This window comes from Oncorhynchus tshawytscha, linkage group LG04, assembly GCF_018296145.1.
Source record: "Oncorhynchus tshawytscha isolate Ot180627B linkage group LG04, Otsh_v2.0, whole genome shotgun sequence".
NCBI classification, from domain to species: Eukaryota; Metazoa; Chordata; class Actinopteri; order Salmoniformes; family Salmonidae; genus Oncorhynchus; species Oncorhynchus tshawytscha.
The window spans coordinates 21,379,261-21,406,858 of NC_056432.1; the positions used below are offsets into that span (position 1 = coordinate 21,379,261).

At 41.3% G+C, this 27,598-nt stretch overlaps 1 protein-coding gene across 2 annotated transcripts in view; it reads left to right on the forward strand.

Annotated features, from left to right (window-relative positions):
• ptgs1 (prostaglandin-endoperoxide synthase 1) overlaps positions 1-26,610 on the forward strand; it is a 48,376-nt gene extending 21,766 nt beyond the window's left edge. For both annotated transcript variants that reach the window (XM_024400032.2, XM_024400033.2), the window contains 6 exons: positions 67-248; positions 1,086-1,169; positions 6,192-6,438; positions 6,618-6,904; positions 14,938-15,085; positions 25,841-26,610. In XM_024400032.2, coding sequence (XP_024255800.1) covers positions 67-248; positions 1,086-1,169; positions 6,192-6,438; positions 6,618-6,904; positions 14,938-15,085; positions 25,841-26,190 — 1,298 coding nt within the window. In that variant the 3' untranslated portion in view covers positions 26,191-26,610. The remainder of the gene's footprint in view (positions 1-66; positions 249-1,085; positions 1,170-6,191; positions 6,439-6,617; positions 6,905-14,937; positions 15,086-25,840) is intronic.
• Positions 26,611-27,598: the final 988 nt, after the last annotated feature.

Consider the following 27,598-nt stretch of genomic DNA (forward strand, 5'->3'; position numbering starts at 1 on the left):
GACTACTTACGAAAATAAATCTTCCCAACGGCAACATGCATAGCTAACATACATACTTTTCTCCAGGAAAGTCTGTCCTCCCAGACCCAAAGCTGGTGGTGGAGAAGTTTCTGCTGAGGAGGAAGTTCAGGCCGGATCCACAGGGAACCAACCTGATGTTTGCTTTCTTCGCTCAGCACTTCACCCATCAGTTCTTCAAGACTCAAAACAGCATGGGCCTGGGCTTCACCAGGGCGTTGGGGCATGGGGTGAGAATGTTACTACCGCTACTGTATATGTACTCCCTGTACTGTACAGTATATTATTCAATTATTATATAATTATTGCATTATATTCTATTATATTTAGAGGGGGTGTATTTGGGTGTTAGCTGGGGCAGACAATTCAAATCCTTGGCGCAAAACAAATCTATTCCAACTAGTGTTTAGCGACGTTAAACTTTTTGTCCCCTTGATTATAAGTACCCATAAAACATTGTGATACAGTATATAAAAAATATCCCCAAAAATATCAGCTAAAACGACAGTTGGGCTATAGCGCAAAATCAAATGCAACTGAATGAATCATGGCAAAAGATAATGTTATTGAAAGCCTGGCATGTGCACGCAATGGCACATCTTTTATTCCTTTCTGGTGGAGAAGCAAAACAGGTTTGTCTGTTGCGAGCACATGATGGAGCAGTGACTGTCTGAGGAACACTCATCATTTATATATATATTATTTATATATATTATTTATATATATTATTTTTATATATATTATTTATTTATGTATATATTATTTATATATATAATATTTATATATTATTCAATACTTTTGGAGCTCACTGTATTGATTGAAATAGGCTATAGGAATAGGCATGTTACTCAATGTCACTTGTGCCCTGTGAGACTTTTACTGCACAGCACCAGTCAAGTTCAAATAAGCTAAACCATCATCTGCCTCATCACGATGTCATCACCATCAACAAACAAACCCTGCACACTCTACGAGAGACATGAGAACCATATTCATCTCTATCTCTTGCCATGCGTCATGTCTCACAAAATCTCTTTTTAATCTCATATTTTATAATCTCTAAACAGGTGGATGCCGGCCATGTCTACGGCGATAATCTGGTGCGTCAACTGAACCTCCGGCTTCTTAAAGATGGAAAGATGAAATACCAGGTATGTAGAATATTGCATAACTCCACTCCAGCTGTGGACAAGTCTCCACTGGAATGTTACTGTAAACATGGTACCACTCTGTGGTAACTCTGAGGAACTTGTGATTAAAGTAAATACTATTGGTTCCGAGCCCCATAAATTATATTATTGCATCACTAGCATGAAAGAATACACATCTTCTAAGAGGGAATATATCTTGACTCATGTCGGGATAAAGAAGTACACTCATTGGCTTTATCTGTTGAAATTAACTTATACAGAAAGGAGTTTTGGGATTGGTATCCGTTTTTGGGAAATGGGTGTTGGTTCAGAGTCAGGGAGATCTGATGTTGTAACAACCCCATTGATCAATGTCTCTTTCAGCAGTGGCTTGTGTTAACTATAAATGACACCACGACAAGGTTCCAGTTTAACCATTTTTACCGTATTTCCACAGTACTTAGTTGCGATCACACTCAGGCCAGGTCCAACTGCAAGAGAGATTTCTGCACAGGCGCATTAATAACAGAGTGATAGCACTGTAATAACAGAAGTATAGGGATACTTATAACATGACTAACAATTTCCCACTTTTCTTTAAAGATAAATAGAGAACATCAACAAAATAATTAAATGTCCAAGTATTATTCAAGTCCCCCATTACAAATGGGTTGTCTGACAATGTGTTTTTTTAATTAATCAAGCTGCTACTTTCCATTACTGAGTGCCTTTAGGAACACAAGACATGATGCTCCCTTTTTAGTTAGACAGTCAGCAAGCTGTTCCTCCGCTGGATTCTCTGTGCTTGAATAAATTCCTTGATGCTGCTAATCTCAAGATGAAGTATTTTCTCTGTGACAGACTTGGTTTATTTGACAGCATCAACTAGGAAGTAGTTGTCAGTGACACAAACTACAGGTACAATGGGTGGTTTTGACTCACCAGTGGTGAGCTCTGAGAACAGACTTGCCAGAAAGAGCAAGGGTTTCTCCAGCAAGTGTTCTCCGTACAACCCTCCTTGTCCTTTTTGACTGCCATCAGATAGATGAGAATCTTCCTTCCTCACCCATTAACATGATTATATGTCCACATTGTGTGCCTCCGTCTGTAAGGTTTCCTAGGGAAGCATCACTGACAACAACTGGTTTCTGAGAGTCATCTTTTCCCACATGCTGAAACTTTAGTCACTGATTTCAGTTTACAAATGACTTTGTTTGCCTCATGAATGGTTTGTATAGTGGCATGTTTTGTGTTGGATGCCAAGTTGCAGCCATCAAACATTACATCAGGTCTACTGTCTAGTAACCCATAGCATTTGACCTATCTTTGACCTCAATCAGCTTCAATTCCACAGAGGGGAATTCCTTTTGTAAGGCTCTTTTTTAAAATTCATGTGGATGGGTTGAAGATTGATATCTTTCTTGTTGCATCAGTATTGTTGCGTCAACTGTAATAAATTCCATGCCAACATAACTAAAACTATCATGCTCCACACGGCCGACATGGAAAACGGCTTTGAGGTGTGGAATCACAGTTGTAGCAAAGGTCTGTGACCCACACTAGATGAAGTCATCAGCATGACAGGCAGGTACTCCAGTCACATTGCAGTCTCGATCAAGCCAATAGAAGACTGCAGGACCCACTTGTGACATTTTGCAAACTGTACTCAGCATTGCCTTGACTTAAAAAAAATGTTTTTACCCCTTTTTCTCCCCAATTTTGTGGTTTCCAATTGGTAGTTACACTCTTGTCTCATCGCTGCAACTCCCGTACGGACTCTGGAGAGGCGATGGTCGAGAGCCGTGCGTTCCCCCGAAACTCAACCAAGCCGCACTGCTTCTTGATACAATGCCCATTTAACCCGGAAGCCAGCCGCATCAATGTGTTGGAGGAAACACCATACACCTGGCGACTGTGTCAGCTTGCACTGCACCCGGTCCACCACTGGAGTTGCTGGTGCATGATGGGACAAGGACATCCCTGCCGGCCAAAACCTCCCCTAACCCGGACGACACTGGGCCAATTGTGCACCACCCCATGGGTCTCCCGGTCGCGGCCGGCTGTGACTCTCTAGTGGCACAGCTAGCACTGCAATGCAATGCCTTAGACCGCTGCGCCACTCGGGAGGCCTGTTGCCTTGACTTTGTTGTACCAACCAGTAGAGCGATGCATCTGCCAGGCCATACATACACTTTTTTTAGTTACCACAGTGTTCCGTCGCCCTTAGCTTCGTGAATGTCCCTTGACAGCTCTGTTCCCTGTAGAAATGCACGTTTGATTGTCTCTCCAGAAGTCCGTTGCTCCATGGACTGTATGCAGCAGTTGTCTTTACTTCCATGTTGGATTTCTCAGCCATTTCTCCTTTCATTATTATTGAATTCTCCTCCATTGTCATTGTACAATTTCTGGGGCGGGCCATGCATACTTATCCAGGAATTAATGAAGTGCTTGACGATTTCACTGGGTTTCTATGTAATCACAATGCTTCCAGCACTGAAGCGTGTGAAGTGGTCCATTTATGTGAAGGCACCACAGACTTGGTCCTAGCTCGTGTAGATCTACAGCTAGTGTTTAATTTTACTTGGAAGCCAGTGGCAAACCAACAGTTGGTCTGGGTTTGCTTTGTCTGGCATGTATAGGCTGTCATTGTAAGTAAGACTTTGTTCTTAACTGACTTGCCTAGTTAAAGGTTCAATTTTTTTTAAACATTTAAATGTCTCACAACTGCTCACTATCTGCCGTAGAATGGAAATGCACTCATGATTATTCCCAGAACTGCTGAGTAATTTCTGATGTCTGTCAACTGTAGCATGTTAATTGGGGAGAACGTGCTCGTAGTAATGGCTGGAACGGAATTATTGGAATGGTATCAAATACATCAAACACATGGTTTCCATGTGTTTGATGCCATTCCATTTTCTCTGTTCCAGACATTATGAGCCTCCATTGGTCCAAACTGTTTGATGTTTTAATAATACTTTGTTTTTTTCTCTGTGGTCATGTTTTCTGTGACTGTCAGAATCTCCATGTGCTCTGTGTCCGTCAGAATCTCCATGTGCTCTGTGTCCGTCAGAATCTCCATGTGCTCTGTGTCCGTCAGAATCTCGTTTTCACATGGACTTTGATGTCTTTGTCTAGAATTTGAGCACAATAGTGGCCTGAGGTAGTAAGTGCAAGGGTCACTGGTTGTTTAAACATCAGACTTGTCATTTGTAATGTCTAGTACAGCCCCTGTCTTGAGGGATGTTTTGCTTAATAATAAAAGGATATCTGCAGGGACCACCTCTGTTTTAATGTGACAATTTTTGCTGTTAGCTTGACTCTCTTGGTAGTGTGGACGATTCTCCCTTCTCCAAATTTGAAAGCTCTGTTTGGTGTGTCAATCATATTTTGTACTTCTTTCATATGTAGTTCACTGACATGGCTATCAAGCCATTTTGTACCACACTTAATGTACACATAGTATCAATCCCTGCAGATCCTAAGGATTCAACTATAATGATCTCAGTATTAGAAGCAGATTCGTATGAAAACAGTGTAATTGTAACATTTGTCGTTGGGAGAAAGAGAGGAAGACCAATGCGCAGCATGGTAAGTGTTCATAGCTTTTAATGGCGTACTAGAACACTGAACAAAACAATACATAACAAACAAACAGTCCCATAAGGTGAAAGACAAAAACAGGAAATATACCCCCCACTACTCAAGTGAAACCAGGCTACCTAAGTATGGTTCTCAATCAGGGACAATGATTGACAGCTGCCTCTAATTGAGAACCATACCAGGCCAAACACTGAAATCCCAAATCATAGAAAAAAGAACATAGACAACCCACCCAACTCACGCCCTGATCATACTAAAACAAAGACATAACAAAATAACTAAGGTCAGAACGTGACAGTAATGTTACACTGCTCTATCTCTCTGTATACATTTTCCTCTTATTTTAACTTGTTAGTTTTTGAGGACAGTCTTTAACCCAATGTTAAGTGCTTTGACAAATAACACATTTTGATCTCCTTCCATACCTGCTCAGTGGATTTGTGCGAGGCAATGGCGCCCTTGTCTAGTTGTCTTGATAACATGACTTATTGGCGCTTTTTCTCTGCTGTTCAGTGTAATATGCTGCGTCACTCACTTGCATTCCATCTATTATTGGCGTGACAGTCTTTTCACCCAAAATCCTTTTTAGTGCCAACTTTATAGACTCAAAAGTCAGCACCGTACAAGCAGTCAAAGCCAACTGTTTCTCTCTACTATCCAGACGGGCAGTATCTACTATCCAGACGGGCAGTATCTACTATCCAGACGGGCAGTATCTACTATCCAGACGGGCAGTATCTACTATCCAGACGGGCAGTATCTACTATCCAAGACTGACTTTGGGGAATCCCTGCTCTATTTCCACAGTACATAGTTGTCATCACACTCAGGCCAGGTCTAACTGCAAGAGACTTCTGCACAGGCGCACTAATAACAGAGTGATAGCACCGCAATAACAGAAGTATAGGGATACTTTAAAAAATGTACTTCACACTATGCATATGATACTCAGGATGAGATGGCTGTACAACTGTTGGTTATTTAGGGGGGTTGTTGAGGTAAACAGTATGTACTGTAATTAACAGTAGTGTTTCAAAATGTTGTGGTCATGGGCACGGCCCATTCCTCCACTGGTAATGATTGGGCTCTGGCAAGACCTATTCATTGATTAGTTTGGCAGTTTAGTGGTGAAATTGAGTCCCAGGATGAAGACGTTAGTGAACAACTGACATCTTTTAAGTTACAGTATGTATAAAGGAAGGATACATTAATAAAGTTTACAATTGCAGAGGTCCATTCCTGTCAGTGACATATTTCAAATGTCTTTTCCACAAAACCCCAAAGGGGACACTAATAATAATAGTTTTTTATCATCCAAAGAAATTAGTAAAGCATGCTCATTGAATCATTAAAGCTCAGTATTGTGCTATTGAGTCAGTAAAGCTCTTAAGGGGTCCATAGTATTACTTTCCCTTTTTCACTGTCTATCTTCTCTTCCAGGTAATTAAAGGTGAGGTGTACCCTCCAACGATAGCCGAGGCGCCAGTGAATATGAGCTACCCTCGAGGGGTTCCCGACGGGCAGCGCATGGCCATTGGGCAGGAGGTGTTTGGGCTGCTGCCAGGCCTCACCATGTACGCCACCCTGTGGCTGAGAGAACACAACCGCGTCTGTGACATCCTGAAGGCCGAGCACCCCACCTGGGGGGATGAGCAGCTCTTCCAGACCACCAGGCTCATCGTCATAGGTAAGTACACACTGGACTAAACAGAGATCTCTCTTGTCTTTCATGTTGCCAGACACTATGCTTTAGGCAGGAATATTAATATTAAGGAAACCTTTCCATGTTCTGGGTTGAGTGAATAGTTACAGGGAAAATAATCCACACACTGCTATAGTAGATACATTTTTTTGTTCATATTCCAGGTGAGACTATCCGGATAGTGATCGAGGACTACGTGCAGCACCTGAGCGGCTACCTGTTGGATCTGAAGTTCGATCCGGTCCTGCTCTTCAAGTCCACGTTCCAGTACAGGAACCGCATCGCTGTGGAGTTCAACCAACTGTACCACTGGCACCCCCTTATGCCAGACAGCTTCCACATAGACGGAGACGTGGTGCCCTACTCCCAGTTCATCTTCAACACCTCCATCGTCACACACTACGGGGTGGAGAAACTGGTGGACGCTTTCTCACGCCAGTGTGCTGGACAGGTATGGGCTGTGGTGACCATGGGATGTCATATGCAGTGTTATATTGATGAACCCTAGTCTCAATATCATTGTCATGCCATAGGGGAGAGTGGGGTATATGTTATTCAGCATCACTAAATCAAGGGAAATATAGCATTTCTAACAGAGATATCTACATATATTTCAGGATGCTAGAATTCATGTAAACATAACAGTTTGAGAAAATAGCATGTCCAAAAGAAGTGGTGTCTTGGCACAACTTACCCAGGGTATGGATTACATTGAGCATACACTGGTTAGTTGAGGTAATATGTAGATAGTTATTAAAGTGACTATGCATAGATAATAAGAGTAGCAGCTGTGTAAAAGAGGGAGGGGGCAATGCAAATAGTCTGGGTAGCCATTTGATTAGGTGTTCAGGAATCTTATGGCTTGGGGATAAAAGCTGTTTAGAAGCCTCTTGGACCTAGACTTGGCATTCCGGTAACGCTTGCCGTGCGGCAGCAGGGAGAATGGTCTATGACTAGGGTGGCTGGAGTCTTTGACAATGTTTAGGGCCTTCCTCTGACACCGCCTGGTATAGAGGTCCCGGATGGCAGGAAGCTTGGCCCCAGTGATGTACTGGGCAGTACGCACTACCTTCTGTAGTGCCTTGCAATCTGAGGCTGAACAGTTGCCATACCAGGCAGTGATGCAACCAGTGAGGATGCTCTCGATGGTGCAGCTGTAGAACCTTTTGAGAATCTGAGGATCCATGTCAAATCTTTTCAGTCTCTTGAGGGGGAATAGGTTTTGTCGTGCCCTCTTCATGACTGTCTTGGTGTGCTTGGACCATGATAGTTTGTTGGTGATGTGGACACCAAGGAACTTGAAGCTCCCAACCTGCTCCACTGCAGCCCCATCAATGAGAATGGGGGTGTGCTCAGTCCTCCTTTTCCTGTAGTCTACAATAATCTCCTTTATCTTAATCATGTTGAGGGAGAGGTTGTTGTCCTGGCACCACACAGTCAGGTCTCTGACCTCCCTATAGGCTGTCTTTTCGTTGTCGGTGATCAGGCCTACCACTGTTGTGTCATTGGCAAACTAAAATGATGGTGTTGGAGTCGTGCCTGGCCATGCAGTCATGAGTGAACAGGAAGTACAGGGGAGACTGAGCACGCACCTCTGAGGGGCCCCTGTGTTGAGGATCAGAATGCTGGATATGTTGTTACCTACCCTTACCACCTGGGGGTGGCCCGTCAGGAAGTCCAGGATCCAGTTGCAGAGGGAGGTGTGTAGTCCGAGGGTCCTTAGCTTATTGATGAGCTTTGAGCGCACTATGGTGTTGAACGCTGAGCTGTAGTCAATGAATGGCATTCACAAATTGTTTGTGAGAATGCTATTCATTAATAGGTGCCAGGCACACCGGTTTGAGCGTGTCAACGTCTGCAACGCTGCTGGGTTTTTCACACTCCACAGTTTCCTGTGTGTATCAAGAATGGTATACCACCCAAAGGACATCCAGCCAACTTCACACAACAGTGGGAAGCATTGGCGCTAACATGGGCCAGCATCCCCGTGGAACGTTTTTGACACTTTGTATAATCCATGCCCTGACAAATTGAGGTGGTTTTGAGTGCAAAAGAGAGTGCACCTTAATATTAAGGTGTTTGTACAAAACATTACAATCAGTAAGGCGGCAGGTAGCCTAGCGGTTAGAGCATTGGGCCAGTAACCGAAAGGTTGTTGGTCCAAATGCCCCAGCCGACAAGGTGAAAAATCTGTATGCCCAACGTAACCTTAATTTGCTCCACGGCACTGTACTACTAGGGCTGACTGTAAAACAATTAGGGTTGACCCCAATTATTCGTTTTTGTAGAGAAGTAGCAAATAAACATATTTTTATGGCACACGAGACACCCGTCTGATTCGCGCCCATCTCGGTGAACTAATCCATCGCGGAGGCCAAGACTGTGGCTAAGATGCACAATGCATGTCTCTCTCCAAAATGTGCTCTCTCCCTCCCATTTGTGCACATTCATTGTTTCATAACTCCATTGTGTGAGTTGTCTGTGTTTGATTGTTATACTGTATGTAATGGGTAATTGATACACACTATCACCAATTGTACATTTACTGTTAATTCCTATCATTTCTATTCCAAAATGTTTGTTTGGTTACAGTAATTTACTGTTCTCATTGTCAGAGGGGACACGTTGTTTGCAGACCACACAACCTGTTTACACTTGTGAGAAACAAGTTTTGGTTAATTTCATTTCATTCATTCCAGAGTTTTGTCAATTTAGTTATCTTTTGTGTGGAGCGCACCTGTCAATGTTGAGTAAGGACATGCACCTTATTATGTATAGGAGTAGGCCTTTCGGCTACCTGGCCTGCGCCCCAAATGTAGCCATTTTCTGAAATCACATAGGGTGTGTATTTGGAAAAAATGCATTTTAAAATGTCTACCAATCAATTGGTAGAAAGAACAGATGACTTTCGGTCAACCAATATATTTTTTGTCGGGGACAGCCCTAAAAACAACACATTTTCACTACACCTAACCGGTGTATGTGACAAAACTATTTAATTTACATTCAGATATAGATCTCTCTGTTCAATATCACTTAGCCTTCCATTTCCTGACCAGTTTTCTGGGACAGGGATGTCGTTTCTATGTACCAATTTCTAGGCAAGTTCACTGCAATTGAGGCTACGAAGCTCATGAAACTGGTCTGCAAGATTCTTGATATGTTTAGCAAGTTCAGACTCCATTTCATCAGATAAGACCCTTTGTGCCTCTACTACTCTACTACTCTATCATAGCTTCTCTTACGCACAGGTACATGTTTGTTTTCCTTTCTGTCAATCTACTTCAGTGTCATTCAGTTATTTTTATCATCCATTGCTGCTGCTTGTACTTCTTCCCTTCTGTCAATTCCTTGTGTCCTCTTTCAATAACTTTAAGGGGGCTTGTTGCATGATATCTGCTCTGTAACAAAAATGCCTTCATATGCATGACACAATGCAAAAATACTATTCGTATTATGCATCAACCTGACACAAATGTCATCATAATTTGTATGGCGTATGGTGGCCATTGGCTCAACTTACCCCTAGGCAAACATTTTGACTATATTAGCCCATACAGCTACAAGGATGCACTTTCATGCTATGTTTAGGACCTCATCTTGTAGCTTATAGAGACCCCAACATATTCCATGAAATGATGACCTCTTCCTAAATATTTGGCCACATTTATTAATTTTGTTTCCAAACAAAACAAAGGGTTGCTCAATTAACTCGTTGGATCAACTTACCTGGCACTCTCCCCTACATAGAAAGTTGTCTACAGTGCATACAGATCTGGGCTATAATGATCTGTCTGATAGGATTGTGTGTCAAGGTTAGGGTCAATTCGAATTGAAGTCAGTCTATTCAGGGAGTAAACAAAAATTCTGAAAAATGTCATCTATTTTCTATTTCTACCAAAAAGCAGAAGCTATTTATTTGAAGTGACTTCAACTGAATTGATGTGTGTCTTGTTGTAGTTATTCTTTTGAGCCAGGCAAATTCTATGTACGAGAGATGGAGAGTTTTATTAATTTATTGGAAATGAAATACAGAAATATCTCATAAGTATTCACATCCCTGAGTGTGAATACGATTAACAGCTATGAGTCTTTCTGAGTAAGTCTCTAAATTGGCAGATGGCAGTTTAAAGTGACTCAAATCCTATTTATTTGCATATCTGATTCGAATCGGTTCTTTTTTCCTGCAGTCTGAACAGCCAAAAAGCACATGGAATCTGATATTTCAAGCCACATTTCAAACCAGCTTTGTAGGTGGTTTGAAGTCAAATACAAATCTGATTCCTGGCCATGTGACTTGTTTGAACAGTCAAATCTGACTTATTTGCCCTCAAGTTGTTTTTAGTCTGTTTTTCAACATATCTTGTTGCTTGCTAGGTCCATGTGGTAGCTAACTAGCTTGTTTATTGTTCACAAACAAATTTGTGAATGTGCTAAAAAACCAAACAGCTACCTAGCAAGTTGGATCGTCTTATCCTATCAAGGTTTAAAAGTGTTCTTACTCTATGATTTGGAACATTCAAATTGCTACGTAACTTCTGAGTGATAGGAAGCACAAGCACCACAAAACAGCCTACACAATTGCACACACCCATTATTACTGTGACAACTAGCATAGCCTTTTCAGCAAATGACTGCTGTCAGAACACACACATCCAATTTGGTCACTTGTAACTGTTTGGACAGTCAGTAGTCCAACACGGATTTGAAAAACAAACTCATTTGAGCATTAAGGCCTGTGGTGTGAAAAAGGTTGAAGAGCTTTGCACACCTGGGTTGTACAATATTTGTACATTATTATTTTTACAATTCTTCAAGCTCTGCCAAGTTGGATGTTGATCATTACTAGACAGCCATATTCAAGTCTTGCCATATATTTTCAAGACTATTTTAAGTCAAAACTGTAACTAGGCCCGTCTGGAACGTTCAATGTCATCTTAGTAAGCAATTAGTGTTGTATTTGACCTTGTGTTTTAGGTTATTGTCCTACTGAAAGGTGAATTTCCATTATCTTTTTGTAAAAAAAAAAAATCCCTAGTTCTTGCCGATAGCAAGGATACCCATAACATGATGCAGCCACCACCATGCTTGAAAATATGAAGGGTGGTACTCAGTGATGTGATTTTGTGTTGGATTTGCCCCAAACACAATTCTTTGTATTCAGGATATAAAGTTAATTTCTTTGCCACAGTTTTTGCAGTTTTACTTTTACTTTAGTGCCTTTATTGCAAACAGGATGCATGTTTTGGAATATTTTTTTCCAGTACAGGTTTCCTTCTTTTCACTCTGTCGTTTAAGTTAGTATTGTAGATGAACTACAATGTTGTTGATCTATCCTCAGTTTTCTCCTATCACAGCCTTTAAACTATGTAATTGTTTTAAAGTGAACATTGGCCTCATGGTGAAAGTCCCTGAGTGGTTTCCTTCCTCTCTGGCAACTCAGTTAGGAAAGGCGCCTGTATCTTTGTAGTGACTGGATGACTTAATACACCATCCAAAGTGTAATAACTTCACCATGCTCAAAGCGATATTCAACACTATTAAGCACTATTATTGCACACAGTCAGTGCTACTTTTTAGGTCACTTGTTAAGCACATTTTTACTCCTGCACTTGTTTAAGCTTGCCATAATGCTTCTGCTGATCCCATAGATATTGTATGCAGTAATTAATGTGCCTATGAACCAGAGTTGCATTAAGGTGGTGTGCCCTAGTAGGAAGTCCATTGTGAGCAGCTCACCCCGCACAAACATAAATAGCATAAGCATGTCTACTTCTGCTATGCTTCCCAATAAAGCAATGAAATCAAACATTCCAGAAAAGTGCTAAAAAATTTGCCCACGTTAACATATGTAGTCTAAGAAACAAGGTTCATGAAGTCATGAACTAGTAACAGATGACATTCATATCTCTGAAACTCACTTAGATAATACCTTTGATACAGTAGTAGCAATACATGGTTATAAGATCTACAGAAAATGCAGAAATGTCAATATGGGCAGTGTTGCAGTCTATATTAAGAACCAAAGTCCTGTAAAGCTTAGAGGATCTCATGTTAAATACTGTTGAAGTAATATGGCTACAGGTGCATCTGCCTCACCTAAAGCCCATTCTTGTGGGAAGCTGCTATAGTCCAGAAATTTCTAACAGTCACTATCTGGATAATATGTGTGAAATGCTTGACAATATATGTGATCTCAACAGAGAAGTATATTTTCTGGGTGATTTTCAATATTGACTGGCTTTCATCAAGCTGCCCACTCAAGAAAAAGCTTCAAACTGTAACCAGAGCCTGAAATCTGGTTTGGGTTATCAGTCAACCTAACAGGGTAGTTACAAACAGCACAGGAATTAAATAATCAACATGTGTTGATCACATCTTTACTAATGCTGTAGTGATGACAATATAGTAACCATATCTAGGAAAAACAATGTGCTGAAGGCTGGGCCTAATATAGTGTGAGGTCATACAATAAGTTTTGTAATGATTCCTATGTTGATGATGTAAAGAATATTTGCTGGCCTATGGTGTGTAATGAGGAGCAACCGGATGCTGCACTTGACACATTTATGAAATTGTCTGTCCATAATACAGACTTCTCAGACTGCTCTGCCTTAACAGCACTATCGACAAGGCAGATCCTACAGGCCCTTGTTTTGTCGCACCTGAACTACTATTCAGTCGTGTGGTCAGGTGCCACAAATAGGGACTTAGGAAAATTACAATTGGCTTGGAACAGGGCAGCACGGCTGGCCCTCGGATGTACACCGATAGCTAAGATTAATAATATGCATGTCAATTTCTCCTGGCTCAAAATGGAGGAGAGATTGACTTCATCACTACTTGTATTTGTGAAAGGTATTGACATGTTGAATGCACCCAGCTGTCTGTTTGAACTACTGGCACACAGCTCAGACACCCATGCATACCCCAGAAGACATACCAACAGAGGTCTCTTCAGTCTTCAAATCCAGAACAGACTATGGGAGGCGCATAGTACTACATAGAGCCGTGACTGCATGGAGCTCTATTCCGCATCAAGTAACTCATGCAAGCAGTAAAATTTGATTTTAAAAAACAAAAATAAACCTTATGGAACAGCGGGGACTGTGAAGAGAGACAAACACACATGTATACACACACACACACGATAGCATACGCACTATACACACACGTACACATGGATTTTGTGTTGTAGATATGTGGTAGTAGACTAGTGGCCTAAGGGCACACACTTAATGTGTTGTGAATGTATTGTAATGTTTTTTAAGCAAGTTGAGGTTACAACTGCCTTAATTTAGCAGGATACAGCAGCAGCTAATGGGGATTCATAATAAATACTATTAACTAAGGGTTGAATACTTATTGACTCAAGACATTTTAGCTTTTCAATTTTTTAAAATAAATAAAATATACATAATTCCACTTTGACATGGGGTGTTGTGTGTAGGTCAGTGACACACAATCGGAATGTGATCCATGTACTGTGAAGTCCTCTGGGTGTATACTGTATATGAAGTAACACATTTAGGGCCCTTCTCGTGAGGGCCATTCTTACCCAGACCACATTAGAGTAGCTGACCCTCAACTGCAGTTTTTATAACTTCCTCTTTGTATGCAGTCACTACCATGTCTAAAGGTTTTTTTTCCCCACTGTATACAAAATATACAATTGCTGAGATGGTACCTTTCTCACCTTCTGTCATGTAGCCTGAGAAGCAATCCTCTGCTTGTTATAGTCATTGGTTACTCAGGAAGAGTTAAGTGAAAGAACAGATGTAGCCACCTGTTTTTAGATTTCTATTGTTGTGGAAATTCTACACAGGGACACTCGAAGTCAATCTTAACTGTTAATAAACAATGATTAATTTAACCGGAGATGTTCCAATAAACTTGATGCACCATAGAGCTCCTGACAGATGTGTACTATCGGGGCAGTCCAATTTAGATCTCTTATCCTGCTTATATACACGTTACATGGGCATGATTTAACTTATTCATCATTCATAATTCATCATTAACATTTGGTTCATGCATGTGACAGACCAATACCTCACAAGGCTTCTTGTCTCCAAGCTGAGACCTTGAAACTGAGATATCCTTTCGTTCTCAAAACAAGGTTCTGGGTGTACTGCCGAATTGCAGATACTGATAGTGAGGATTTGTTCAATCAGTTACTTGCATGAACACAGAAATTGGTTATTAGAAAAGCACAAACGTAACATTTTCCATCACATTATGCTTGCCTTGAATAGTGCAGTTTTAAGCTCTCGCTTTCTTATTTGTCTGAACATGTTTATCTTTCCTAGATCATTCTCTTCCCCATTTCCAAATCAATCCCTATCAACTATTCATCCGAGAGCTATTATGCTACCTGTTTCTTTTGAATACTTTTTTTCATGTAGTCATTTATACAGGTGATGCCCGTCTGATCCTTTTCGATGTAGTCTACACCAGTACCAGTATCCTTTTTCTGTTTCTCAGATAGGAGGTGGGAAGAACATCCACCCAGTGGTGACCAAGGTGGCCGAGGGTGTTATTGAAGAGTCCAGGGCTCTGCGTCTCCAACCCTTCAACGAGTACAGGAAGAGGTTCAACCTGAGGCCCTACACATCTTTCTCTGACTTCACTGGTAAGACTACATATTTAGAGTTTTGGAAATTACGATGATACTAAAAGCTTCTATAGAACCATTTCCCGGCTGCATCATAAAAGGTTGCATGCGCAGTTGGTATTGGTATTAGTCTTTTATTAGGATCCCCATTAGCTGTTGCAAAAGCAGCAGCTACTCTTCCTGGGGTCCACACAAAACATGAAACATGACATAATACAGAACATTAATAGATGACAATAGCTCAAGGACAGAACTGCATTAGTATTTTACTTTTTATTTTATTTTTTACAAAAGGCACATGTAGCCTACATATCAATACATACACACAAACCGTTCATAATCAGAAACCTCTTTGTTTACGAAGCAGTGGATACAATCACATGCAACTTCAAATGCAGATTGTGTAAGTAAACTAACACTTAATCAGATGGTTATCGTCTAAAACATTGCAAATGTCATGAGGATTGATTACCTAGCAAGCCAGGGAGGGGAGGTAAAATATCCCAAACAGAGCTAGATAAATCCAGAAATATAATATACTTGTTGATTTATAGCTATAGCCATTAGTCTTGGCGCCCAAAAATACAGATTTCCGATTGTTATGAAAACTTAAAATCGTCCCTAATTAATCGGTCGACCTCTTGTCTCGACATCAGAATTAGCTATCCTGTGACAGAGCTTTTTGATGTCGGGATGCGTGCGCATCAATCAAACGTGACATTTGATGATAATCAGAAAATGGCTCTATGGAATCGGGTGCTCATCTGGGTAAAGTCATGAATCCAAAAAGACGGCAACAACCATATGTATTTTCTAATGCATAGTTGCTCTTTTACTAATGAAAAAGCTGACTCGTTTCAACCTCAATTGATGAAGCTTCGACAGACTGATTTGCGGTCGAAAGAGCACCTACAGTGCCACATGTTGTGTTACAGCCTGAATTTAAAATGTATTAAATTGAGATTTTGTGTCACTGGCTTACAATTTTTTATAAATTTAATAAAAAAGGAAAGGCTGAAATGTTTTGACTTACAGTTGAAGTTGGAAGTTTACATACACCTTAACCAAATACATTTAAAATCCCAGTAAAAAAATCCCTGTCTTAGGTCAGTTAGGAACACCACTTTTAAGAGTGTGAAATGTCAGAATAATCAAATCAAATTTAATTTGTCACATACACATGGTTAGCAGATGTTAATGTGAGTGTAGCGAAATGCTTGTGCTTCTAGTTCTGACCATGCAGTAATATCTAACAAGTAATCTAACCTAACAGTTTCACAACAACAACCTTATACACACAAGTGTGAAGGAATGAATAAGAATATGTACATAAAAATATATGAATGAGTGATGGCCAAATGGCATAGGCAAGATGCAGTAGATGGTATAGAGTACAGTATATACATATGAGATGAGTAATGTAGGGTGTGTAAACATTATATAGTGGCATTGTTTAAAGTGGCTAGTGATATGTTTATTACATACATTTTTCCATTATTAAAGTGGCTAGAGTTGAGTCAGTATGTTGGAGACAGCCCCTCAATGTTCGTGATGGCTGTTTAACAGTCTGATGGCCTTGAGATAGAAGCTGTCTCCAACATACGGATCTCGCTTTCTGGATGATAACGGTGTGAATAGGCAGTGGCTCAGGTGGTTGTTGTCCTAGATTATCTTTTTGGCCTTCCTGTGACATCGGATGGTGTAGGTGTCCTGGAGGGCAGCTGGTTTGCCCCCGGTGATGCGTTGTGCAGACCTCACTACCCTCTGGAGAGCCTTACAGTTGTGGGCGGAGCAGTTGCCGTACCAGGTGGTGATACAGCCCGACAGGATGCTCTCGATTGTGCATCTGTAAAAGTTTGTGTGCTTTTGGTGACAAGCCCAATTCCTTCAGCCTCCTGAGGCGCTGCTGCGCCTTCTTCACAACGTTGTCTGTGTGGGTGTACCAATTCAGTTTGTCTGTGATGTGTACGCCGAGGAGCTTAAAACTTACCACCCTCTCCACTACTGTCCCATCGATGTGGATAGGGGGCTGCTCCCTCTGCTGTTTCCTGAAGTCCACGATCATCTCCTTTTTGTTTTGTTGACATTGAGTGTGAGGTTATTTTCCTGACACCACACTCCGATCGCCCTCACCTTCTCCCTGTAGGCCGTCTCATCGTTGTTGGTATTCAAGCCTACCACTGTAGTGTCGTCCACTACAGTTATGGATGAACAGGGAGTACAGGAGAGGGCTGAGAACACACCCTTGTCTGGCCCCAGTGTTGAGGATCAGCGGGGTGAAGATGTTGTTACCTACCCTCACCACCTGGGGGCTGCCCGTCAGGAAGTCCAGGACCCATTTCATCTTTTATTTCCTTCATCACATTCCCAGTGTGTCAGAAGTTTACATACACTCAATTAGTATTTGGTAGCATTGCCTTTAAATGGTTTAACTTGGGTCAAACGTTTCTGGTAGCCTTCCACAAGCTTCCCACAATAATTTGGGTGAATTTTGGCCCATTCCTCCTGACAGAGCTGGTGTAACTGAGTCAGGTTTGTAGGCCTCCTTACTCGCACATGCTTTTTCAGTTCTGCCCACAAATGTTCTTTGGGATTGAGGTCAGGGCTTTGTGATGGCCACTCCAATACCTTGACTTTGTTGTTCTTAAGCCATTTTGCCACAACTTTGGCAATATGCTTGGGGTCATTGTCCATTTGGAAGACCCATTTGCGACCAAGCTTTAACTTCCTGACTGATGTCTTGAGATGTTGCTTCAATATATACACATCATTTTCCTCCTCATGATGCCATCCATTTTGTGAAGTGCACTCGTCCCTCCTGCAGCAAAGCACCCCCACAACATGATGCTGCCACCCCCGTGCGTCACGGTTGGGATGGTGTTCTTCGGCTTGCAAACATCCCCCTTTTTCCTCCAAACATAACGATGGTCATTATGGCCAATCGTTTTGTCCCCATGTGCAGTTGTAAACCGTAGTCTGGCTTTTTAATGGCGGTTTTGGAGCAGTGGCTTCTTCCTTGCTGAGCGGTTTTTCTGTAGATATAGATACTTTTGTAATTGTTTCCTCCAGCATCTTCACAGGGTCCTTTTTTGCTGTTCTGGGATTGATTTGTACTTTTCACACCAAAGTACGTTCATCTCTAGGAGACAGAATGCATCTCCTTCCTGAGCAGTATGACGGCTGTGCGGTCCCATGGTGTTTATACTTGCGTACTATTGTTTGTACAGATGAACGTGGTACCTTCATGTGTTTGGAAATTGCTCCAAAGAACAAACCAGACTTGAGGAGGTCTACAAAAAATTATTTATTTTGATTTTCCCATGTCAAGCAAAGAGGCACTGAGTTTGAAGGTAGGCCTTGAAATACATCCACCGGTACACCTCCAATTGACTCAAATGATGTCATGGCTTTAGAAACTTCTGATAGGCTAATTGACATAATTTTCTGGAATTTTTCAAGCTGTTTAAAGGCACAGTCAAATTAGTGTATGTAAACTTCTGACCCACTGGAATTGTGATACAGTGAATTAAGTGAAATAATCTGTCTGTAAACAATGAGCAATAATACACTACATGACCAAAAGCGCTCCTATTCATCCCAAAGGTGTTCGATGGTGTTGAGGTCAGGGCTCTGTGCAGGCTAGTCAAGTTCTTCCACACCGATCTCGACAAACCATTTCTGTATGGACCTCGCTTTGTGCAAGGGGGCATTGTCATGCTGAAACAGGAAAGGTCCTTCCCCAAACTGTTGCCACAAAGTTGGAAGCACAGAATCATCTATCATGTCCTGGCATCCTCCACATCCAGATTTGTCCGTTGGACTGCCAGATAGTGATGTGTGATTCATCACTCCAGAGAATGCATTTCCACTGCTCCAGAGTCCAATGGTGGCAAACTACCACTCCTGATGACGCTTGGCATAGTGCATGGTGATCTTATGCTTGTGTGCGACTGCTCGGCCATGTAAACACATTTCATGAAGCTCACAACGAACAGTTCTTATGCTGACGTTACTTCCAGAGGCAGTTTGGAACTCGGTAGTAAGTTTTGCAACCGATGAGACTATTTTTGCGTGCTACACGCTTCAGCACTCTGCGGTCCCGCTCTGTGAGCTTGTGTGGCCTACCTCTTGGCGGCTGAGCCATTGTTCCTAATGTTTCCACTTCACAATAACAGCACTTAGAGTTGGCCGGGCAGCTCTAGCAGGGCAAACATTTTATGAACTGAAAGGTGGCATCCTATGACGGTGCCACGTTGAACGTCTCTGAGCTTTTCAGTAAGGCCATTCAACTGCAAATGCTTGTCTATGGAGATTGCTTGGCTGTGTGCTCGATTTTATACACCTGTCAGCAATGGGGTATGTCTGAAATGGCCGAATCCACTTATTTGAAGGGGTGTCCACATACTTTTGTATATTGTATTGTGTCTATATCCCACATATGCTGAGCACTTGTTTGCTGCTTTTCCTTCACTCTGCGGCACGACTGCCAAACCATCTCAATTTGGTTGGGGGATTGTGGAGGCCAGGTCATCTGATACAGCACTCACTTCTTCACAAATGCTTTTGGCTGTTTGGGCCTCAGGGAATCCAGTTTCCCTGTAAGTAGTGAGCGAGGCCTTTTGCATTTGAGACTAAATTCACTGTGATATCCAACTACATTGAGGCGGATTGGAGGTGCTTGTTCACCTTGTTTGTCATTGTCAGTATCTCACACCATACAACACAGCAAATCAAGAAGCGGTAGGACGCAACTTCCTCTGCAAGTGCTTGTGCCTCCATTTTGGACACAGGATTGTTGATCGTCTGTCTGGCTTCCAGTAATGCCTCTCGAACCTCAGAAGCCTGATACCTGATTGCAGAACACTTTGGAGCCTACTTTCCCATCTTGTCACTCCATGACTTCACGGTTATGTTCACGTGTTTCTTCAAAACACTCCATCTTTATGTGCCAGCTGAAAAGGTGAAGAGCGTTTGCTCAAAAACCCAACTGGATCTTTTGAAGATTTGGCAGCATCTGCAATGACAAGGTTTAGAGTATGTGCTCCACATGGGACGAACGCGGCTCTGGGAATATTTTTTGAGCAGTCTGGCTTGTACTCCTTGGTGCTTGCCCTTCATGTTGGTCCCATTATCATAAGCTTGTCCTCTGCAATCTTCAAATGGAATCTTATGCTCGTTCAGCTTATCTGAGATGACAGTGGACAGATTCAAGCCTGTTGAAACATTAACAAAGCCGAGGAAGTGCTCCTTGTTCTCTGGCTTTCCCTTTAAAGCCACGCTTCAGAATAATGGACATTTGCTCCTGGTGACTGTCACGTGTACAGTCCAAGATAATGGAGAAGTACTTTGAGTCTCTTACTTGAGTTACTATTTCTTCCAGAAACTTGTCACTCATCTGTATCAGCTCATTCTGTGTGCGCTTCCCAAGGTAATGAGTATGTGTCCCTCCCATATTTAATTTTGCTGAGATGATTTTCCATAACGTGGTCAAATTTTGCAAGTAATTCAACCTCTTTTAGGAAGTTTCCATTATCTGGTTGGAAGAGCTTGTCTGATGGACCCCTGAATGTTTCTTTCAGCCAGAGACTGGGTGATACTTATTAAATGTGTAAGGAGATCCTGCCATCTCTTTCAGCCTCAAATTGTAATTGTAATTTGGTCAAGAGTCTGTCCCCAACTTAGGCGCAGATCAAGTTATCTCCACTTATTCATATTATCTGTGTGTTCAGGACTACCCTCATGGTGTTTCAGAATGGTGTTGATATTTGACCAGTCATTCACACCTTCCTTTATTATTTTGTAGTCTTTTGTAGAAAAGAGCTTACAGCAAAAACAATAGTGTTGTTTTTGGTTATGAAAGCCAGCTCCTGGTAATCTTTCCCCCATTTGACAGCTGTATCTGTAATATGCCTGAATGGAAACCTCTTCTCGACTTGTCTTTAGGGTCATAACAATCCATTCCTGGTTTGAATGGACCTCCGTGCACCAACTCAGTCCTCATAAAGTCTGTTAAGACTGGGGGCCAATCTGCTGGGTCATTTAGTGGAGCAGCAACTGTTCTATTAGGGCCTGAGCTGCTTGTATCTGATGCTGGCTGTACACCTCTGATTGTGCTAGTACTGGCTGAGGCTGCCTGTATTTCACCTGGGTCTGTGCTAGTACTGGCTGAGGCTGCCTGTATTTCACCTGGGTCTGTGTTAGTACTGGCTGAGGCTGCCTGTATTTCACCTGGGTCTGTGCTAGTACTGGCTGAGGCTGCCTGTATTTCACCTGGGTCTGTGTTAGTACTGGCTGAGGCTGCCTGTATTTCACCTGGGTCTGTGTTAGTACTGGCTGAGGCTGCCTGTATTTCACCTGGGTCTGTGTTAGTACTGGCTGAGGCTGCCTGTATTTCACCTGGGTCTGTGTTAGTACTGGCTGAGGCTGCCTGTATTTCACCTGGGTCTGTGTTAGTACTGGCTGAGGCTGCCTGTATTTCACCTGGGTCTGTGTTTGTACTTGCTGAAGACGGCTGTATTGGGTCTGTGTTAGTACTTGCTGAAGAAGGCTGTATTGGGTCTGTATTAGTACTTGCTGAAGCTGCCAGTACTGGGTCTGTGTTAGTACTGGCTGAGGTTGGATGTGGATCAACTGAGTCTGTGCTTGTACTGGCTGATGATCCAGCATCTCCTCTACTGACAAACATAGTACCTGTAAATTATAGATAACAATACTATTATTCATTTTATCAGCTGCATCAGGCCCATTCAAACTGGCTCCCCCAGATTTCCTTTTATACATTTTCAAATATAAAATACTATTTATACTCTGACTTGGCTGAATACTTGATGATTATTATTTACTGAGAGATGTGCATCCATATTTCCCAGTATGCCCAGCTAATCAATATTTTAAATTCAATATATAAATCAATAGTCAATGTCAATCCATTGCTTTCCAGCTTGCATTAGTCCAGAACTGTAACTGAAACTTGACTGAGAGACTAGATAATCATTGTCTTGTTTTAAAATTATTTGCACCTATGAGGAGTGCCATCACACCCATATATTGTCTGAACTGGTTCCCACAGAGGTTGCTGCTGGAAAGCTCGGGTTTCATTTTGTGCACATGCATATAAACGCGTGACACGGTTATCTTTTCTGAACTGCATTTTATAAACACCTTTGCACCAAATAGATGTATTTCACTCTCACTTTGTCAGGCACAAAGTCACAACACAGCCATGGAAGTGGCTGGCAAGCAAGACACAGATAGACCAAGATATGCTCTGCCCAGCTAGGTTAGCAAGACACAGACTAGAGAGATGCACTGAAAGCTAGCATGAAGATATTTTTGAGAGGAGTTATGATAAAGATGTGCTTAATGCAACAACAACAAACAAAAAAATATATATATAACATTTTTTTAAATAAATACTCCAAGCTTGGGTTTTGGATATGAACTTCCACACCGGTGATGGGCAAATAATACATTCTATGAGTAAAGGAACAATTCGGCACATATTGTGCTCATATGCATATTGTGCTCAGTACTTAACTGTACTGTTATTTGCTGACATCAAACTTGGATAGGAGAGAACACAAGTTTACCTGATTGCTGTTCCCGCAATTCACTCATGGTGTTTTATTTTTTCTCTTTTCATGACCAGAAGGATAGTTCAGCTTTATCCTCTCATGGAAGTTGTAAACATTGATACCCGCTTTGACATGAGGGGGCGGTAGGGCCCTTGTGTAATTTGTGGGGCCCTACACAACTTCCGCAGTGAATGAATAGGGCTGACCGGCTCTGATATGGGGAGTTTCTCCCGTTCTTCTCTGCAGATCATCTCACGCTCTGTCAGATTGGATGGGGAGAGTCGCTGCACAGCTATTTTCAGGTCTCTCTGGAGATGTTCGGACGGGTTCAGGTCCGGGCTCTGGCTGGGCCACTCAAGGACATTCAGAGACTTGTCCCGAAGCCACTCCTGTGTTGTCTTGGCTGTATGCTTAGGGTCGTTGTCCTGTTGGAAAGTAAACCTTCGCCCCAGTCTGAGGTCCTGAGCGCTCTGAAGCAGGTTTTCATCAAGGATCTCTCTGTACTTTGCACCATTCATCTTTCCCTCGTTCCTGACTAGTCTTCCAGTCCCTGCCACTGAAAATCATCCCCACAGCATGATGCTGCCACCACCATGCTTCACCGTAGTGATGGTGCTAGGTTTTCTCCAGACGTGACGCTTGACATTCAGGCCAAAGAGTTCAATTTTGGTTCCATCAGACTAGAAAATCTTGTTTCTCATGGTCTGAGAGTCCTTTAGTTACCTATTGACAAACTCTAAGCGGGTTGTCATGTGGCTTCCGTCTGGCCACTATACCATAAAGGCCTGATTAGTGGAGTGCTGCAGAAATGGTTGTCCTTTGTAAAGTTTCTCCCTTCGGCCAGCTCTAGGAAGAGTCTTGGTGGTTCCAAACTTCTTCCATTTAAGAGTGATGGAGGCCACTGTGTTCTTGGGGACCTTCAATACGGCATAACATTTCTGGTACCCTTCCTCAGATCTGTGCCTCGACACAATCCTGTCTCGGAGCTCTACGGACAATTCCTTCGACCTCATGGCTTGGTTTTTGCTCTGAAATGCAATGTCAACTGTGGGACCTTATAGACAGTGGTGTGCCTTTCCAAATCTTGTCCAATCAATTGTATTTACCACAGGTGGACTCCAAGTTGTAGAAACATCTCAAAGATGATCAATTGAAACAGGATGCACCTGAGCTCAATTTCGAGTCTCATAGCAAAATGCCTATCGAACTAAGGTATTTCTGTTTTTTATTTTTAATACATTTAACTTTTCTAAGAAACCTGTTTCTTTTTGTCATTATGGGGTATTGTGTGTAGATTGATATTTTTTCAATCCATTTTAGAATAACGCTGTAACGTAACTAAATGTGGACAAAGTCAAGGGGTCTAAATACTTTCTGAATGCACTGTATAGTGTAGTTTAACATGATTATTTTATGACTACCTCATCTCTGTACCAGACACATACAATTATAGGTTAAGGTCCCTAAATCGAGCAGTGATTTTCAAACGCAAAGACCAGGGAAGTTTTCCCATGCCTCGCAAAGAAAGGCACCTATTGATAGATGGGTAAAAATGTTAAAAAGCAGACATTGAATATCCCATTGGATTATGGTGAAAAGTTATTAATTACACTTTGGATGGTGTATCAATACACCCAGACACAACAAAAATGCAGGTGTCGTTCCTACTCCAGTTCCCGGAGAGGAAAGAAACCACTCAGCAATTTCAATATGAGGCCAACGGGGACTTTAAAACATTTACAGAGTTTAATGACTTTGATAGGATGGATCAACAACATAGTAGTTACTCCACAATACTAACCTAACTGACAGAGTGAAAAGAAGGAAGCCTGTACAGAATAAAAATATTACAGAACATGCATCCTGTTTGCAATAAGGCACTAAAGTAAAACGGCAAGAAATGTGGCAAAGAAATAAAACTTTGTCCCGAAGACAAAGTGTTATGTTTGGGGCAAATACAACACATCACTGAGTACCACTTTTCATCATTTCAAGGTGGTGGCATCATGTTATGGGTATGCTTATCATTGGCAATAACAGTTTTTTTTTTAATAAAAAGAAACTGAATACAGCTATAAGCACAGAGAAAAACCTGGTTTGGTCTGTTTTCTGACACTGGGAGACAGTCTTTCAGCAGGACAATGACCTAAAACACAAGGCCAAATATACACTGCCGTTGCTTACCAAGACGAAAGTGAATATGTCCCTGAATGGCCGAGTTAGTTTTGCCTTAAATTGGCTTGAAAATCGTGTGCAAAGCTCTTAGACTATTGACTTAGGGGTGTGCATACTTATGTATTCAATTTTCTATAAATTTGCTCAAATTTGGGCTACACACTCACTGACACGTACATGTTGTTGTTTTCCTCTAGGACGCCCACAGGCCTCATAAAACTAATCCGAAGGCCCCCCAGTACCAGTCAAAAAATGTATGGAAGTACAGTATATATGGAGACTGTTTAGTGACAAAAATAAGGGTAAAAATACATGTAAAAAAAAATTAACAAAAACAAACTTCCTTTAGGTAGTCCCCAAAAATGTTATTTAATGTGTTTGTATGGGCTAATAGCAGTAAATCCAAATTGTTTTTTTTATATATATATTTCAAAGGGTATTTAAAAATCTAAATCAAATAGCTAAATAATCCTTGCTATGACCTGCTTAAAACAATTCCATATAGCTTAGTAGTACCCCCACCCCCCCAGATTAGACAGGGATTAGACTCTTATAGGTTAAGAAACCAACTACAGTCTGTCGTTCTGTCATCTCAAACCAGTCTTCTCTTTCACTTCATGTGTTTCTGATTAACTCTTTTATACTTCTCTACTGTATTGTATACACCCAAATGGTGGAACCAGCTTCGCCCTACCGTCGGGATACTGAGTCCCTGCACAACTTTCAAAAAATTCTGAAAAACCTACCTCTTTACGAAGTACTGTGTCCACAATTGTTCATCAATTTTAAAATAAGGATGTAACATAACAAAATGTGGAAAAAGTCAATGGGTCTGAATACTTTCCGAATGCACTGTAGCTATCTTAAGATAAGATAAAGGCACTAACTGTAAGTCACTTTGGATAAGAGCATCTGCTAAATAACCAAAATGTATTAATTTGCTTTAAATGTGCCCTATTGATGTAATTGTGCTGCAACTGAATTGCTCTTCTGGGACAATATAGATCTATTCTATTGTTCTTAGGTGAGGAGGAGATAGCCAGGGAGCTGGAGGAGCTCTATGGTGACATCGATGCGCTGGAGTTCTACCCCGCCCTCATGCTGGAGAAGACACGCCCCAACGCCATATTTGGCGAGAGCATGGTGGAGATGGGGGCTCCCTTCTCCCTGAAAGGCCTTCTGGGTAACCCGATCTGTTCCCCTGAGTACTGGAAGCCCAGCACGTTTGGAGGCCAGACAGGCTTTGATATAGTCAACTCAGCCTCGCTGGAGAGACTGGTGTGTCTGAACACTAAGTGGTGTCCGTACGTAGCCTTCAGTGTGCCTCCAGCTGGGCAGGAGCCGCCGCCAAGGAAAACGTCCACTGAACTGTAAGCTATAGTGAGTTTACTGTAATCCATGGATACGTTAGTGTTGTTGTATGGTATTATTGTAATGCCCTTGCCCACCTTTGATGCCTGTACTGTATATTATGTTTACAATGCAAGGACTGCATTTATGAATCATCACCAAGTTCCCTATGTACGTTGTACTTTGTGAACATGAAAAGTAGCCTGGATTAAAAACTCGTAAAATAGTGAAATAGTTTGTAATAAGGTTTATTTGATATTAATTTAGGTCTACATTACAGTACATCCATAATGATCTAGCTATGGTCATTGATTTAACAGTATTTTTGCAAAAAGGTAGAAATGAAAATCACATTGGAAACTGTATAACAGAATATTGTCAAATGAAGTACAGCAGTATTATTGTTGGCCATTCTTGAGTAAATAAAAAATCTATTTGATACAGTACTGTTTTTGTTTGTTTTACTTTACAGTATGTGAATGTTACATCTGTTTCAAATAACTTTAATATTTTTAGTTGCTATTTTATCACCCATACAAAGGTAACAAGATCACTAAAGATTGATATTTTTATACACCAAAATAAATATGTAATATTACAAAATAAAAAACTTTTTACGATCACTTCTGTTGACATTGTCATTGTTAGGAACAATTGATACGGTACATGTTGACACAAATACAATGATAAAAAACAGAATTCTAAATTGTTACACAGTAATGGCTGAGGGATGAATTCATGGTGGTAGAAAAGGAAATTCATGAAATTGAGACATTTCTCTGAACATAAAGTTAACTGATCCAGATAATGAACACATAAAATCACTGATCATCTCAATTTTGGGTCCGCTGGGTCTCAGTTGGGACTTAAGCCCTGTCGTCATAACATCTTCCTTTGGTTTCAGCACAGAAGTAACAGTCTGTTTATGGCCCAACAGAGAGAGAGGGGGGGTTACCTGAATAGGAAGTGTACAGCAACAAAGATTGCAATATTTTGTACACCGCTGTTTTCTCCTTGGCTTTTTTCATTATAGAATATACAACTGATAAAAATGTATTTGCACATTCAAACTAGTTTATGAAGTATATGAATATAATGGACATGTACACAACACTATATACTCAGTAAAGTCAGAAACTACGGCATGTAGAGGATTATGGAAGCAGTTCATACTTTTTTGCCTATATTATATTGTTTTTGCTTCCTATGAATGCATTATTTTAGGCCTAAAGAACCATTATGTAACTGACATTTGTAATACACATTGAAGCCATAATACATCGTTTCCCTATTCAAAGGCTTCAGTAGTAAGAAAATAGAAAACAGAAATAATGTATATGAATAAATTATTCTCGTGATTTTTCTTTGCGAAGGACAGAAACAGAATACATTGACATTACTTTGTTATTGACACATTTGTAGCTGACTGGTA